At 48.6% G+C, this 15,402-nt stretch overlaps 1 protein-coding gene across 1 annotated transcript in view; it reads left to right on the top strand.

Annotated features, from left to right (window-relative positions):
• The first annotated feature begins 4,432 nt into the window (after nucleotides 1–4,432).
• SLC2A5 (solute carrier family 2 member 5) overlaps nucleotides 4,433–15,402 on the top strand; it is a 22,420-nt gene continuing 11,450 nt past the window's right edge. The window contains exons 1-3 of the mRNA XM_003793250.3: nucleotides 4,433–4,757; nucleotides 11,842–11,940; nucleotides 12,553–12,713. Of these exons, the coding sequence (XP_003793298.1) occupies nucleotides 4,725–4,757; nucleotides 11,842–11,940; nucleotides 12,553–12,713 (293 nt within the window). The 5' untranslated portion in view covers nucleotides 4,433–4,724. The remainder of the gene's footprint in view (nucleotides 4,758–11,841; nucleotides 11,941–12,552; nucleotides 12,714–15,402) is intronic.

Genomic DNA, 15,402 nt, shown 5'->3' with positions numbered 1-15,402 from the left:
CCACAGGCGCCCACCACAATGCCTGGCTATTTTTTTTTTTTTGGTTGCAGCAATCATTGTTGTTTGGCAGGCCCAGGCTGGATTTGAACCCACCACCTTAGGTGTATGTGGCTGGCGCCTTAGCCACTTGAGCCACAGGCGCCGAGCCTGTTCAGACTTTGGGGCCTGTGTTTAATAGTTTTATCAGTGAGAATCAGGTTCAGCTACAAGTGACACAAAGCAAATTGGAGGAGGATTTTGCTTTCCTATGTCCAGGCAGAAATCTGGAGCAGAGAGGCATTCTATAGTATAAGGGACCCTAACTTCTTCTGTCTTGTTACTCTGTCCTGTGTAGCCTCAACCTCATGGCCTAAGCTGATAGCATCTGCATTCCAGGCAGCAGTGGAGAAAGAGGCAAAGAAGAAAGCACAGTTTCCGGAAGCCCCTGTATGGCTCCTTTGCATACATTGCATGAAACAAAGCTTTGTCATATGTCATACCAAATACAAGGGCGACGGGGGAAGTGTCTTTTCTTAGGGGTTGATACAGGTCTTGCCCACAATTCTATTACTTGATTTCTGATCAAGTGGATTTGTGGAGGAGGTGGGGGAGATACTAATAGTCTATACAATAGAGGCTGATGGCAAAATTTTAAAACTCAGGAACATTCTTAGCAGAGGGGAGACCAGCAGGGACTGAAGTCCTGGCCATCCTTGTCTGCTCTCAGAACAGCCCGGAGATTTGCCAGCCTGCTCCGTGGCGTGGTGCCAATCCAACACTTATGACCTAGTTGAATTTTTCTCATATAAAGCATTTGTTTTTAATTCTGAAAAGCTTTATTTTTAGAAAGATAGTGTGTATTTCTTGCTCTTATAACAGTAACAGAAATGCTATTTCCCTTCCCCCAGCCCCTGGCGATCATGAGATTTTATCAATTGCACATCCTCAGTCTCTCTCAAATGTCCCTACTTCTCTCATCCCTACCACCGAGGCGGTCCACGTCACCATGGTCTCTCACCTGATCTACAGCAAAGGGCTTCCACTGCTTCCCCTTCCCATTGTCAAATCCAATGGTCTCTTATCTCCTCTGGGCAGCCAGAGTGAACTTGAAAGACACAGACCAAATCACTCTCCCAAATCCCAAAGCCTTCCCTAAGATCTTAGAATAAAAAGCAAACTCAACATGGTTTACGAGTGCTAAGTATAGCCTGGCCTGCCCACCGTCCCAGCCTCCTCCCAAACTCTTCCACTCTGCATTGTACCTTTTGGCTACACTCTTTTCCACCACGGGGCCTTGGCATGTACTGCCTCGTCTGGGCAGAGAGAGCCACCCATCCCCACCCCCCTGTGTCTCATTAAGCTCAAGCTCACCCTTTCAGGGAAGGCTTCCCTGACCAGCCTCCACCCTCTCTCCCTTCCCACCACACCGTGAGGGCCCTTTTATAGTTACAAATTCATCCCTGTGTTTATTTGACTAAGTTCTGTTTCCCCAGCTACCGTCTAAGTCTTGGGAGGCCAAGACTATTTGTGCACCCTATTGCGTCTCTCCTCTAGTACAGTAGGAGGCTCAGCAAATGAAAGCACAAATATATAAATATGCAAAAATTACAATTATCCATAATCTAACATTTCCAGAATAACCACTGCTTCCAGAGTCTGATAAGTTTTCTAAAATTGTGTGCTAACATTGACATTTACATTTTGTCATAATGATCTTAGAACTGAGATCTGGGTCCCAAATCCTCATGCCAGAATTTTCGCCCAAGCACTTACCCCATTTAAACACAACCAAACGTGAGAGGTTAGGACCAAAGCCATGGCCCTCACAGAAAGAGGAAAATTGGCGTGCTTTGGGCACTTTTTCCCCTTAATGATAAAATCCTACAGTAACTTCCCCTGACTAACCGTATGAAGAGCAGAGAGAATGTCAGGGAGGGCCCGTCAGCACACAGGTATGGCCCTGTAACTGCTTTTCCTTTTAAAGTTGTGTTTTGGCTCTCATGGGGGTGGTTTCAAAACACATCAGGTTTCTTGGAAATATGTGTACTGTTTCTGAGACACACCTAAGCCTGCTATCTGTAATTAGCCAAAAAGTCCTTGGGTTAATCAGTCTAGTTTATTATTGTCAAGTAAAACCCCACAGGAAAACAGGCCTCGGTTGGCAGTTCCCTTCCTAGTCCAGATGCTGCAGAGACAGGGCGCTGGCTGGGCAAGGCTCAGCAGAGGAATCTGCCATCGCTGTTGGCCTCAGCGGTCAGTTCTGGCGGGTGCAAAGAAACATAGAAGTTGTGAAAACCCAAAGAAAGTCCACCAGCAGCGGAGCCCAGGCCACAGGCCTCAGGGAGCCTGACGGGAGGAATCCCAGGCTCCAGAGATCTAAGCAAGGAAGGGGTCTGGCAGGGACACTGTCCCCTTCCAAATGCCCCCCACCCACCCTACCCTAGCTCCCAGTGGGCTGCTCCCTACCAGCCCTTGACTCCCCATATCTGAATGGGTCGCTACCCATGATCCCCCTGACCTTCCCAGGTCTAAATGGGTTACTCCCCACCACCCCCTGACCCCCATGGCCCCCCAAAATTAAAGTACCTGGACATGCCTGATGGCAGCCTGAGAGGCGGGGACACAGAGGCCCCCGGTGAGGCTGTTCGAGGCCTGCCAGGATGCACAGGTGCTCAGGGATCCCGCCGGCTCCCGCCTCATGGCGGCCTGGGGGAAGGGGCCTGGAGGCCGCTCCACTTGCCGCTGCCTCCGCCGCCTCCGCGAAGGTCGCCGTCCAGGGCCAGGAGGACCCCGCAGGGGCAGCAGCCCCCACAGCCGCCAACCTAGCCCGGGCACCAGGGCGGCCTCTTCCTGTCTGGCAGCGCTCTCCGCTGCCTCCGGGGCCCGCCCGAAAACCGCCACGGAACGTTGGTGACGCTATGGCTTTGCCTGTGACGCCCCCACAAGCATGCCCTGCAAACGGCAGGAACCAAGCACTGCTGCCCCCAAACCGCGATGGCCCCCAACCACCGCCAGCCCCCACCCAAGGAAAGCCAGGTAGGGGCTGAGAAGGGACGATCCCACCCCCACCTCCCTTTTCAGTGCCCTGCTCCCCGCAAAAGGCAGGGCAAAGTGGAAGGTCTGAGCCCAGAGGCGGCTCTCTTGATTTCTCTACGCTTGGCATGAGTGATGATTGCTAACTTCTGACATTTCTTTTTGTTTGATTACACAGCCTATGCCCTTCTTTTCGCCCCTAATAGTGGATGCCCCCACCCCAATTAAAGTGCATTTTCTTTGGAGACTTTTTGAAAGTCTGAAATAAATGGAAACGTCTGGTCTTGCTATGCCTTAGTTGGAGGTACTGGTGTTAGGGTTAGGGTGGGGATGAGCAGCGAGACAGCTAGTGGGGATGGTGAATGGAGATGCCCGCTTCTCCCCTGTGGATAGGACGGCCCCATCCGCACACACACACTCAACGCGCACTCACATGCTCACTTACTCTGGCACTCCCACACATGCTCACACACTCTTACACTCTCACATACACTCATACATACGCGCACACTCACTGTCATGCAGTCACACACTCCCACATGCTCAGATGCACTCACCCTCTCTCACACATACATTCTCTCTCACACATGCCCACACAGTCACACTCACATTCTCATACAATCTCATACTCACATACATTCCCGCACAGGCACTCACACAGTCACAGATTTTCATACACACACGCACACACTCACATTCTCACACATGCACTCACACACATACATACATTCTGACACGCGCACACACACATGAGCTCACACACACGCTGGTGCACGGTCATCCTTCTCACCATCTCCCACCCGGAGGAAGCCTGGAGTTGCTGCTGATGCAGGAATGGCGCCTGGGTATAATGAGCTCCCAGGCCCCGTTTAAAGATGAATGAGAGGAATGAATCACTAACTTCACTGGATCTGTGCCATAGCACATTACACGGAGCACGTCCTGTGAAGAGGAAAGCCTGTGGCACCTGTGAGTCGGTGCTCTGGATTTTGGACACTTGACCCGGTGTGCCCCACCGAAGCCGAGCATGTGTCCAGTGCATGCAACTGGCAGCGGTCTGGCCCTGAGATGGCCCAGCCCAGACAGGCATCTGTGACTCACTTTCTCAAAGGGGTTCAAGGCCTGTCCTGCCTTCTCAATAATGATGAGTACACAGAAAATAACATCTCCAGGCCATTCTGAGTTCCTTAAAAAGGAAAATGAGAAACTCTTCCAATTGCATGGTTACTTGGGCAAAAGCCCAGTCCCCACTAGAGATTTAACTGCAGCCTTCCTGGCAGGGACGGCTTCTACGAAGCCTCTGATGACCCAGTCTGTTGTCCTGGTGTCACCTAGCGTGGCAGTGACAGCTGCTGCTTTCCACGTGTTGCTGACAGAAATAACCCTTCCACTCACTCACCACGAGCCTGGTGGGTGGAGACTTTAGCTATGAGGAAATGCCGCAGACTGTTCCAATCAGGACAATGCTGTGCCTGCAGCCCCCAGAGGGCACTGACTTGCTTAGCCAAACCCCAGACATTTAATTTGAAAGCAGAAGTGAAAGGAAGACAAGGTTCCTGAAAGGGTTATTCTGACTTAGACTGGCTATAAAAATGCTATTGGCTGTTATTCTGCGTGGCCAAAGTGCACCCAGAATGTCTTCTGTCTCCATCCAGTGAGTTGGTTACTTTGGCTAAAAGGAGGCAAGCAGCACTCTGCTCTTCGGGGCAAAGATGGAGCGGCAGGATCAGTTCAAGAAGGAAGGGGTGAGTGTGTTGCCCAGGGAAGGAGCCAAGACCAGCCCCAACTGCCAAGGCCAGTGCAGCCTTCCTGGAGAGTGCCTGGGGCTCTTGGTGTTGCAGAGAGCGCTCTGTGCTGTGGGGATCAGCAAGGGGCACCTGCCCTTCTAGAGTCCACCCAGCAGACAGACTGGCACGGAGAGCAGGGGAGAGATTTAGAGACAAGTGCCCTTTGGGAACCATTCTACTGGAACATCCTTTACAACGAGTACCTGTAACCGAATTGAAGAGACTCGAAGGGTTAATTTGTCCCACACTTCAACCAAATAGGTTTGGTTACAAAATTCTTACACATCTGGGGAGATCTGTTTTGCTTTGTTTTGATCGTGGCTTCAGAGTATTTAATTAACCTTTTCAGTAAGTAGCATTGCTGAGCTGTGTGAAAACAAGATAAACTCAGAAAAGGTGTTGCTAGATTTTTCGTTCAGATCTGTTGCAGAGGCTCCTTACTTTTTAGATGAGGAGGCTCCCTTTGTTTTTAGAGACAAAAGATTTTTGTGGACCCCCCCCCACCACCACCATATAAATGAGTTTACTTGTTAGACACCCTTGATTTAGGGAAATGCGTAATGCCAGAAAAGTAACATGAATTTATTAACACTTTAAAAGAATTTGCATTCTATTCATCACAATAGCATCTGCTCTTATTTGGGGGGGGGGGAGAGTAGTGCACTTTTGTGCAAAATATTCTTTATTGAGGCATGGATGCAAGACCCTTGCCATGGGCAGACTAGAAGCTTACCCTGTAGTGGGCAGATTAAGAGTGCATCTGCCAGGTGGAAACCCCTGGGGTTCATTCCTGCTCCCTCCTATTCTAACTACAGAATTTGGGCATGTTCTTTAACTCTCTGTGCCTCAGTTTTCTCATCTGTAGAGTGGGAATAAACATGCCACTTAGCAAAGGGCTGGCATAATTAAATGAAATCATGCTTGTAAAGTACCTGGCACACAGTGAACTCCCTCATGAATCTTACTACTTTACGATCTTCCTTGAAAGCTGCGTTTCTCTGCCTCCACAGTTTACATTTAGCGTTGGATGGTTCTGTCTTGGGAGGGTTGTCTTGCACTTTGTAGATGTGTAGCAGCAACCCTGGCCACTCCTCACTAGATGCCAGTAACACCTTCCCTCCGGCGTGACAACCACCTGTCCCCTGGAGGGCAGAATCCACTACCTCGGAGTTTACTGAGCACCTTCACTTAAATTATCTTGTTTGAATCTCCGCTAGAAAGTGTTAGGCCGATTAAGTGTCATCATCTCTATTTAATAGAAAAGAACTTGAGATGATGAGGACTCAGATGTGTGGAGGTGTTGGTCTGGTTTGTGCCAGAGAGAAAGGGGCTACCTGCCACGCCCCCAGGGCGGCTGCACAAAGGAAAGGAAATGCCCGGTGGGGTGGCTTTGAAAGCTGTCAATGCATCCTGAGAGGAAATGATGGCCATCTCTAAAAGATATGGGCTGATCCTAGCTGCCTGCACCCTCCTTTCTCCAGGGAAGGAAGTCTTCTCCTGGGCCAGGTGGGATGAAACCAGAGATGACCTTCCCCTTCCGAAGGGCACCCTGCCCCTTGGGAAGAAACTCAGGGCACATGATGGACTTCCCAGGAGCCTTCAAAACAAAACTATTCCAGTGGCTTGTAAGAATCTGGGCAATCATTAAGTGGAGCTGACAGGGGTTTAGGAGCGGAGGAAAAAGCAGGGAGAGCGAGGGCAGCAAAGACTGCATGGGCTGGTGAGGAGGATGCCAGGCGGTAGGGCGGCCCCAGCCCTCTGTCCCCTGTCCCTTGGTGGCTGTGTGACCGTGCCCTCCCCGGCCTTTGCTTTTCTCATATGTAGAGAAGCAAAAAACTATATCCATCAGGTGGGCATCAAGGACTTTCTAACAGGAAAAGAGACTTTTGGCCTAAAAGAAAAAAAGGGTTAGGGAAAAAATAACAAGATTTACAACTGGATAAGAACTGTTGAATAAGGCCTCCCCTCCAAAATAAAAGACGGCAACATACATATTTTTGTGTTGGTATTTCCATCACCAACTAGCTTAGTGACCTGGAGCAAGTGACTTCCCCTCTGTACTTTCTGGGTCCTTGCTGCTACTCATTCGTATTGATGGATTAATTAGTTAGCTGTGTGTAACATTCACCACAGACCCAATCTGGCTCTACATGTATGAATTCATTTATTCTTCACATCAATCCTATGAGAAAGGTAGTATCATTATCTCTTACTTTTTTATTTTTCTTTTTGAGACACGGTCTTGCTCTGTCACCGCAGCTAGAGTGCAGTGGCATCCTCATAGCTCACTGTAACCTCCAGCTCTTGGGCTCAGGGGATCCTCCTACCTCAGCTAATTTTTCTATTTTTTGCAAAGACAGGATTTCATTCTTGCTCAGGCTGGTCTTGAACTCCTGACCTCAAGGAATCCTCCCACTGAGAGTGTTAGGATTACAGGCATGAGCCACCAGGCCTGTCTCTTTACCCCTATTTTAAAAGTGCAGAAACTGAGGCCCAGAGAAGTTGCACAAGGCCACACTGCCTGGCAGAGCCAGGCTTTCAGACCCATGCTCTTGGCTCCAGAAACAGTGCTCTAAATGACCACGGTGACAAGGGCTGCTGACCTCTAAGACACCTCTAGCTCTACAGTGTTAGGAGGTTTCTCTCTCCTCTCACTGCCTGTTAGTGAAAATTTGAGTTCAGTCATGTGACAAAGTGATTTAAAGTATCATAATGCATAAAAGCTCATCCTTCCAGGGACATCTGCATTCTGACCCGAGACCCCTAACAGGGACATGTCAGAAACTAAGAGAATGTCTCTCTGAGGACAGAAAGAGGGACAGGTTCCTGAGGGAGATGGTACTGGTGGCAATTCCGTCCCCTGCTCCTTGCGTTCCACCTGCTGGAAGGTCGGCCCTGAGGGTTGTGACCTAAAGAAACTGAGGCCAAGTCCATAGAGAGAGTTTATCAGGGCCAAGATTGGGGGTTGAAGTCTGGAAAATGCCAGGAAGGAGAGGCTCAAGTTTGTAAATCAGGGTGGCACCTGTGGCTCAAAGGAGTAGCCCCATAAACCAAAGGTAGCAGGTTCAAGCCCAACCCCAGCCAAAAAAAAACTGCAAAAAAAAAAAAAAGGGTAAATCAGGGGAGGGGGCGAGTACCAAGGTAGTTTGTCAGGAATTCTCATTGGCTTATGGAAATAACATTGATCAGTGATTGGCTATACATTTGTTGAACTATAGGGTGTGAGTTACAGTGTCCAGTGTGGCACTGGTAGGTGAGTGTACGGCTACTTGGTGGCAACACAGTCTACAGCCCACAGAGCAGACGGGTTTCTGAGCAGTGACATGTGACTGCTGTCACATTTCAGTGCTTCTCCAGGCTTGATCATTTAAAGGGGTTTGCATTCCTCGGATAAAAGGCTTCTTTTCTTTCTTGAGGTGGCTGATTTACTAAAGTCTCAAAATAGTCTCTGCATCATGAGAAGTAGGAAGCCAGTTTATTAAGAGCAAAAAGGGCGTAGCTCAGGGTCAGGCCACTCCTCGTAGCCCCCGAGGAGAGCCCCTCCTGCTCTGGGGAGGTGCTGGAGCCTCTCAGTTCAGCCCCTGGCCAGAGACCCCAGCATCCGCTTCAGTCCCCTCCTCTCCCTCCTGCACTGATCCACCTGGCGCCGAATCCTTTATTTCCCCATCCTGGAAAGTTAAAACAAAACAAAACTGAAAGAGTGGCCAAGAGTTGCACTTGCTGTGTGAACAAAACCTGTTGCATTTATCCTACCTTGCTCAAGAGAATTAGAAGAGAACGTTTTTTTTTTTTTTTTTTGAGCCGGGGTTTTAGTTGTCCCCCTGGGTAGAGTGCCGTGGCAGTACAGCTCACAGCAACCTCCAACTCCTGGGCTCAAGCGAGTCTCCTGCCTCCGCCTCCCAAGTAGCTGGGACTACAGGCAGAAGAGAACGTGTTAATCAAAATTTCCTGTCCTCTCTCTCTGTCTTTCCCACTTGTTTGTTCATTCTTTCTAACAAAACCGAGCCATAAAACATCTGTAGGGAAGTTCTTGTCTGTTTTGTTCACCTCCGTGTCCCCAGCACTTAGAACAATGCCTGGCTCCCGGTGCTCACAATGTTGAATGAAGGAGTGAATAAATTAATGATTGAATGAATAAATACCCAGAGCAAATCGTGTGGGAGGAGAGCCCAGTCTGCTGTGTCCCGCATCGTGGGTGGGTGTGGGGCTTCCCTGGCACCTGCCTTCCCCGCTGTGCTCCATCACCTGCTCCCTGGGGCCCCGATGGGTGGGGCTGAGCCAGCCTGAAGCCAGAGTGCGCTGCCCCTCGGGAGCCACTTTCTCTGTTATTGCTACCAGAAGGGTCCTGCTGGATCAGCTACCTGTTAGTTCATTAACAAGTTTACTAATGGATTAGCCATTCGTAGATTCATCTGATGGAAGGAGGAGAAGAATGTCACAGTCAAAGGAGGAGGGTTAAGCTTCCCTTGTGTTTTTGCTCTTGTTTTAGCAGCTTTTGGAGATATCATTGACATATATAAACATTGTATATACAGGCTCGGCACCTGTAGCCCAGTGGTTACAGCGCCAGCCACATGCACTGAGGTTGGCAAGTTCAAACCCGGTCTAGGCCAGCTGAACAACAATGACAACTGCAGCAAAAGAATAGCCGGGCATTGTGGCAGGTGTCTGTAGTCCTAGCTACTTGGGAGGCTGAGGCAAGAGAATTGCTTAAGCCCAAAAGTTGGAGGTTACTGCAAGCTGTGACGCCACGGCACTCTACCAAGGGTGACATAGTGAGACTCTGTCTCAAAAAAAGAAAAAAGACAGAGAAAATTGTATATACAGGGTGCCCATGAACTCGCACATGAGCTTTATGGACACCTGTATAAAAAAAATATACAACTTGCTGTTTTGATACGTGGGTACATTGAGAAATGATAGTCACAATCAAGCCGGTTAGCAGAGCCATCACGGCTGTGCGCGGGGAGGCCAGAGGGTTGCTTCTCCCCAGGGCTCCATGCAGCTGCCCCTCCAGAGGTCACCTTCATCCTTCCCAGCTCATGAGGCAGTAAGGACCGTGTCTCTCCCTGTCCTGCCTCCTCATTTGCCTCTCTCAAGAGGTCCTCTTAGACTGGGTGGGACAGTGCCCAGAGGAAGACATGAAGACCCCAGTTTGTCACTGGGGGGGCCAGAAGGGTCAAACATGACTACTTGCACCATGGGACGGGGGGTCTTGGTCAGAGTAGGTGATGAAGATGCTTTGATGGGAGACTCAAGCCTTCAGGCACCCAAAGCTTGTCTCCGCAGCGGCAGATTGAGCTCTGTGCCTGAAGGTGTCCTTGCAGTAGCCCTGCCACAAGTGTTACTGTCCACTTTAGAGATGAGGAAACCAGAGAGCAAGAAACTGCGGCCAGAAAGTGGCAGCAGGCAAATCCACAATGAGACGCGTAGATTCTGAGGGCAGAGCCCTTTCCATGTCTGTGTGCCTCCCCCTTTCCACTACTTTGCTAACGAACTCCCTCTTGTCCAAGGAGGATATTGTCACAGATGGTGTGAGTTAATGGCCCCCGAGATCTATACTCAGACATTTTATTTAGTTTGTCTTCTACCCATTATAGCAAAAGTCCAGAGGGTGGCGATGGGGGTGGGGGCTAAGGGAAATTGATCAGCGACTTCAAATAATTACAAATTTTAAGAAATTTTTCCCCGTTGATGTTTTTGGAAGTGTGTGTTGGAGACAGGGCTTGAGCACATCTGCTATGGTTAGCAGGCGCAGCCACGCAGCCCGAGTGTCACGGAGCTCTGGAGTAGTAGATCTCTGTCCCCCTCAGTGCTTCTCAGCTGGGGGCACTTCCCTACCCGGGGACATTCAGCAATGTCTGGAGACATTTGGGTTGCTGTGAGTGGGGAGAGGGATGCTAGTGGGATGCTGTGAACATCCTTCAAGGCACAGGACAGCCACCCCACAACAAAGGATTACCTGGTCCCAAATATTAAACATGCCACAGGTGAGGAACCAAAGATGGGTAGGGCGTCATTGAAAGATTCTGCTCCCAGAAGAAAAAAAAATCATTTTACCATAAGGTCATTTGCACTAGAGTGTTTATAACAGCTCAATTCACAACCGCCAAGGTGTGGAAACAGCCTAAGTGCCCATCAACTCACGAACGGACAGATCAATGATGGGGTATGTATACCATGGAATACTATTCAGCATAAAGAAAGACGAAGGTTTCTTTTATTTATTTATTTATTTATTTGAGACAGAGTCTCACTCCGTCACCCTTGGTAGAGCATCATGACGTTTTAGCTCACAGCAACCTCAAACTCCTGGGCTCAAGTGATTCTCTTGCCTCAGCCTCCTGAGTAGCTGGGACTACAGGCGCCTGCCACAGCGCCAGGCTATTTTTAGAGATGGGGTCTCGCTCTGGCTCAGGCGGATCTCAGAGCTGTGAGCTCAGGCAAGCCACCCTCCTTGGCCTCCCTTGTGCTGGGATTACAGGCGTGCCCCACCATGCCCAGCCCAAGACAGAGGCTTTACATCATTTGTATTTACCTGGATGGGTTGGAGAACATCTTCCTAAGGACGGAAACACAAGCACCCAATGTACTCAGTGCTAATATGAGACAAACAGATGCACGCCCACACAAGAGAAAAACTAACCACAATCAGGTGGGGAGGAGAGGGGAGGAGAGAGGGAGAGAGAGGAGGGAGGACGGGGGTGGGAGAGCGTTTAGTGTGTTATGACCTAACGGGCACAACACAGGGGTCTATGGCACAGCTCCTGGGCGAAGGACTCTACTATGACCCAGACTTGACCTAACAAACAGAAGCGGCGTAACCTAACTGTTTATACCCTCCTATCAGTCTGGGAAAAAAAAAGATAAAGATCATGCTCTGAAATTGGTCTTTGGAGAATGGCTTATAAGAATCAATAAACTTACAAATTACTCTAATAAAAAAAAGACTCTATTGCAGCTTTCTACAAACCTTTGACGTAAAGCAGGAGGTCCCTGGCACCCAGGGCGGCTCCTGACCCGAGCCACAATCTCTCTGCAGAGGCTGACGCTTGTGCTTGCCCTGGCAACCCTGATAGCTGCCTTTGGATCATCCTTCCAGTATGGGTACAATGTAGCTGTTGTCAACTCCCCAGCAGAGGTAGGTTGCTATGGTGAGATTCAGCTCCTGAATAAACAGGGAGGGAGGTCTGGGGCAGCTTGTGCCCAGGTGTGGCCAGCCAGCATGGGGCTGTGTGTGTACATAGTGCATGGACACAATGGGTCTTTGCGTGAAGGGGGGGGCACACACAGGGCACACAGCGTGGACCCAAGGGAACTTGCAGGCACAGGCCCTGAGGATGAACCTGAGGTCTCCAGACTCTTCAATTCCTCATGAAGGGCATCCAGGACACAGTCCGGCTGGATACAGGGTGGGCTGGACTCCAGGAGAGGGCTCTGATCTTCTGTGGCCTTGTAATTTCTAGAGGAGACTGGAGGGAGCAGGGCCCACCTAGCTGATGGGAAGATTAGAGTCTTTCCTTCCTGGGTGAGAACCGCCCTGGGGGCTTGTCAGTGTGAGGCCTCCAGGCCCTCCCCGTGGGGCCGTGGCTAACCTGCTGCTCTTGGAGCTTGTCCTATCTCCTTTGCCCCTACTTAGCAATGTTGATCTTTATGTGCCCAGATTTGCCCATTTGGAGGCTTGACAGCCTACGTGGCTCTTTCTGAAACCCAAATGAAATTTCATGGTGTTCTGTTTTGCTTTGTTCCCTAGTTCATGCAACAATTTTACAATCAGACCTACTATGACAGAACCGGCGAGTTCATGGATTCCTTCCCCTTGACGCTGCTGTGGTCTTTGACTGTGTCCATGTTTCCCTTTGGAGGCTTCATTGGATCCCTCCTGGTCGGCCCCCTGGTGAATAAATTTGGCAGGTGAGGGAAAGCAAATTATTAATTCCCTGAAACTCATAGACCCCATCATCGTTTTAAATGTAGGTCAAAAACTGAAAGCTTCATCGTGACACCAAGGTAGTAACTAGCTGCAGAGGTCATATTTGTTGTCTAAAGGGGTCACAAAACCCCCAGACATTGACAAAGTATTTGGGGACCAGGGCATGACAAGTCACAGGTCACAGGAGCTAGAGACAGGGGTGGCTGTGGTTCCCCAAGCTCTCAGGCAGACTTGGGCAAAGCCACATGTACTGACCAAGATCTTCACCAAAACCAGAAGCGAGTTCTCTCCCCACCATTTCCGTCTTTACGAACTGTCAGACTCTGAAGTGGCTTTTACGAACTGTCAGACTCTGAAGTGGCTTAGCCAAGATGTGGGCCGCAGCACTGATCTTGACCTAGCAATCTCGAACTCTCAACATAAACTAACATAACAATCTTCTTTTGCTCTCTCTTACCTTGGGACCAGGTAATATGCAAAGTTTAGACAAGTTAAATTCCTGTAAATCTCTGCAATGTCTGAGACATTAGTCAGGCACTTTGGTGTGAGAACTGCCCTCCTAGGGCAGCAGAGAACACCGGGATCAAGGCTTTCTCTTTGCCCTTGTTTCTAGAAATATTAGAAATTCTGTATTTTATTCCATAAGATTTTTCTTAAGGTATGACAATCCCCAGTGTAAATTCACGGACATTAGAGATCAACCCAGTTATAAGCAGAATTGTACTTCTGTTATTTTGGGTAAATATCGTCCCAATATATTGTTTGTATTGTTTTATTTTTTAATCATACATGTAGTATCTTTTTTTGCAAAGTTTTTAAGTATTTCAAATTTATGGTTTTGCTTTTTGGGTTGAAGACTGCCTTCCTTCCTGGAAGTCTTAAGGGTATGCTTCTATACTTTTAAAATTAATTTTACTGGCCGTGCCTATGGCTCAAAGGAGTAGGGTGCCAGCCCCATATGCTGAAGGTGGCAGGTTCAAACCTAGCCCTGGCCAAAAACTGCAAAAAATCAAATTAATTTTACAATTTTGTTTTTCCCACATAGATTTGGAATTTTATTTTGTATATACTGAATGAAGAAAGTGAGGGTTTGGTTTGTGTTTTCACATGCCTAGTTCCCATCTGTGTATCTTGGTGAAGTTGTCAATCAGTTGTTTTCTTATTAAGCTTTGAGAGGGTTATTTTATTTTATTTTATTCAGAGACAGGGTCTAACTCTGTTGCCCATGCTGGAGTGCAGGGAGAGGCTCAATCATAGCTCACTGTAACCTCCAACTCCTGGGCTCAGCTCGAGCGATCCTCCCACCTCAGCCTCCTGAGTAGCAGGGACTGTGTGAGCACACACCCAGCTATTTTTTGTTTTGCTTTTTGCAGAGACAAGTTCTCCTTATTTTGCCAAGCTGATCTTGAACTCCTGGCCTCAAACCATCCTCCCATCTCAGCCTCCCAAAGTGCCTATAGGCGTGAGCCACTGTGCCCAGCTTTGTATATTTTAAGTAAAATATATCTTTTGCCAATATTTTCTTCCAATCTGTGGCTTGTCTTTTCGTTCTCTCGAGGGTGTCTTTCACAGAGCAGAAATTTTTAATTTTAAAGATGGCCAAGCTTATCGATTCTTTCTCTTTTTCCCTGCTAATAAACTTGGCTTTGAATCCATCTGTTTTAATGCCATCTGTATTTTCAGGCTGTGTTTATGTTTCTCTTCATCATCTCTCACCTCTTCATAATGCTTATGACATCTCTTTGTGTTGTGTCACCTTCTTGTCTTAAATTATATTTTGTCAGTTACCGAGACTGTTACCCAACTTCCCGCTCTCCGTCACCCAGCCTGGAATGAAGTGGGGTGATCATAGCTCACTGTAGCCTTAAACCCCTGGGTTAATCCTCCCACCACTGCCTCCAGAGTAGCTGGGACTACAGGTGCGAGCCACCCCACCCAGCCTTATTTTTTATATTTTCAAATGTTCTGTACCCTTTTGTCCCAGTATCAATTCTCTCTTTTATGGATTATGCCTTTGGTGTCGTCCCTAAAAAAGTCATCACCAGACCCACAGCTGTCCAGGGTGTTCCCTGTGCTGTCATTTAGGAGGTTAATGGCTTCACATTTTCCAGCCAGGTCTGTGATCCATTTGAAGGTCCACCCTCCATTTGTGAAGGGTGTAAGGTCTGTGTCTACATTTTTTGGCATGTGGTCGTCCAGTTTTTCCAGCACCATTTGTTGAAAAGTTTATCTTTTCTCCATTGTATTTCCTTGGGTCCCATGTCACAGACACTGTATTTCTGTGCGTCCTTTACTGGCCTCTCTGTTTCCCTTCACTGGTCCATTTGTTCACTCGCCACCCGTACCACACTCTCTTGATTATGGTAGCTTTAGAGTAAGTGTCAGTTCTCTAGTATAGTACTGTTCTGGCTCCTTATTTGATGGCACTAGTCTCTAATTCTGTTCTCAGAAGATGTGCTGTTTGTGCATGAGGCCTCTTGCACACAGTGGGCGGGTTTGTGCGTTTTTGGAAGTGGCGGGGCACTGCCCTGAGGGGCGCCATGGTGCGGGGTGTCGCGAGGAGTTTGCCGTTGTTTCTGTCGTGATCTCCAGGGCATGCTTCTGACTTAAGCAGAAATGCTTTATGAGTTTTAGTAAGTGGGATGTTTGTTATAGTTTTTTTTTTTTTTT

The sequence above is a fragment of the Otolemur garnettii genome, unplaced genomic scaffold, assembly GCF_000181295.1.
Source record: "Otolemur garnettii isolate 467f Iridium unplaced genomic scaffold, OtoGar3 scaffold00067, whole genome shotgun sequence".
NCBI lineage: Eukaryota > Metazoa > Chordata > Mammalia > Primates > Galagidae > Otolemur > Otolemur garnettii.
Note: the sequence above shows the minus strand (reverse complement) of the source record. Positions and strands in the feature narration are given on the sequence as shown.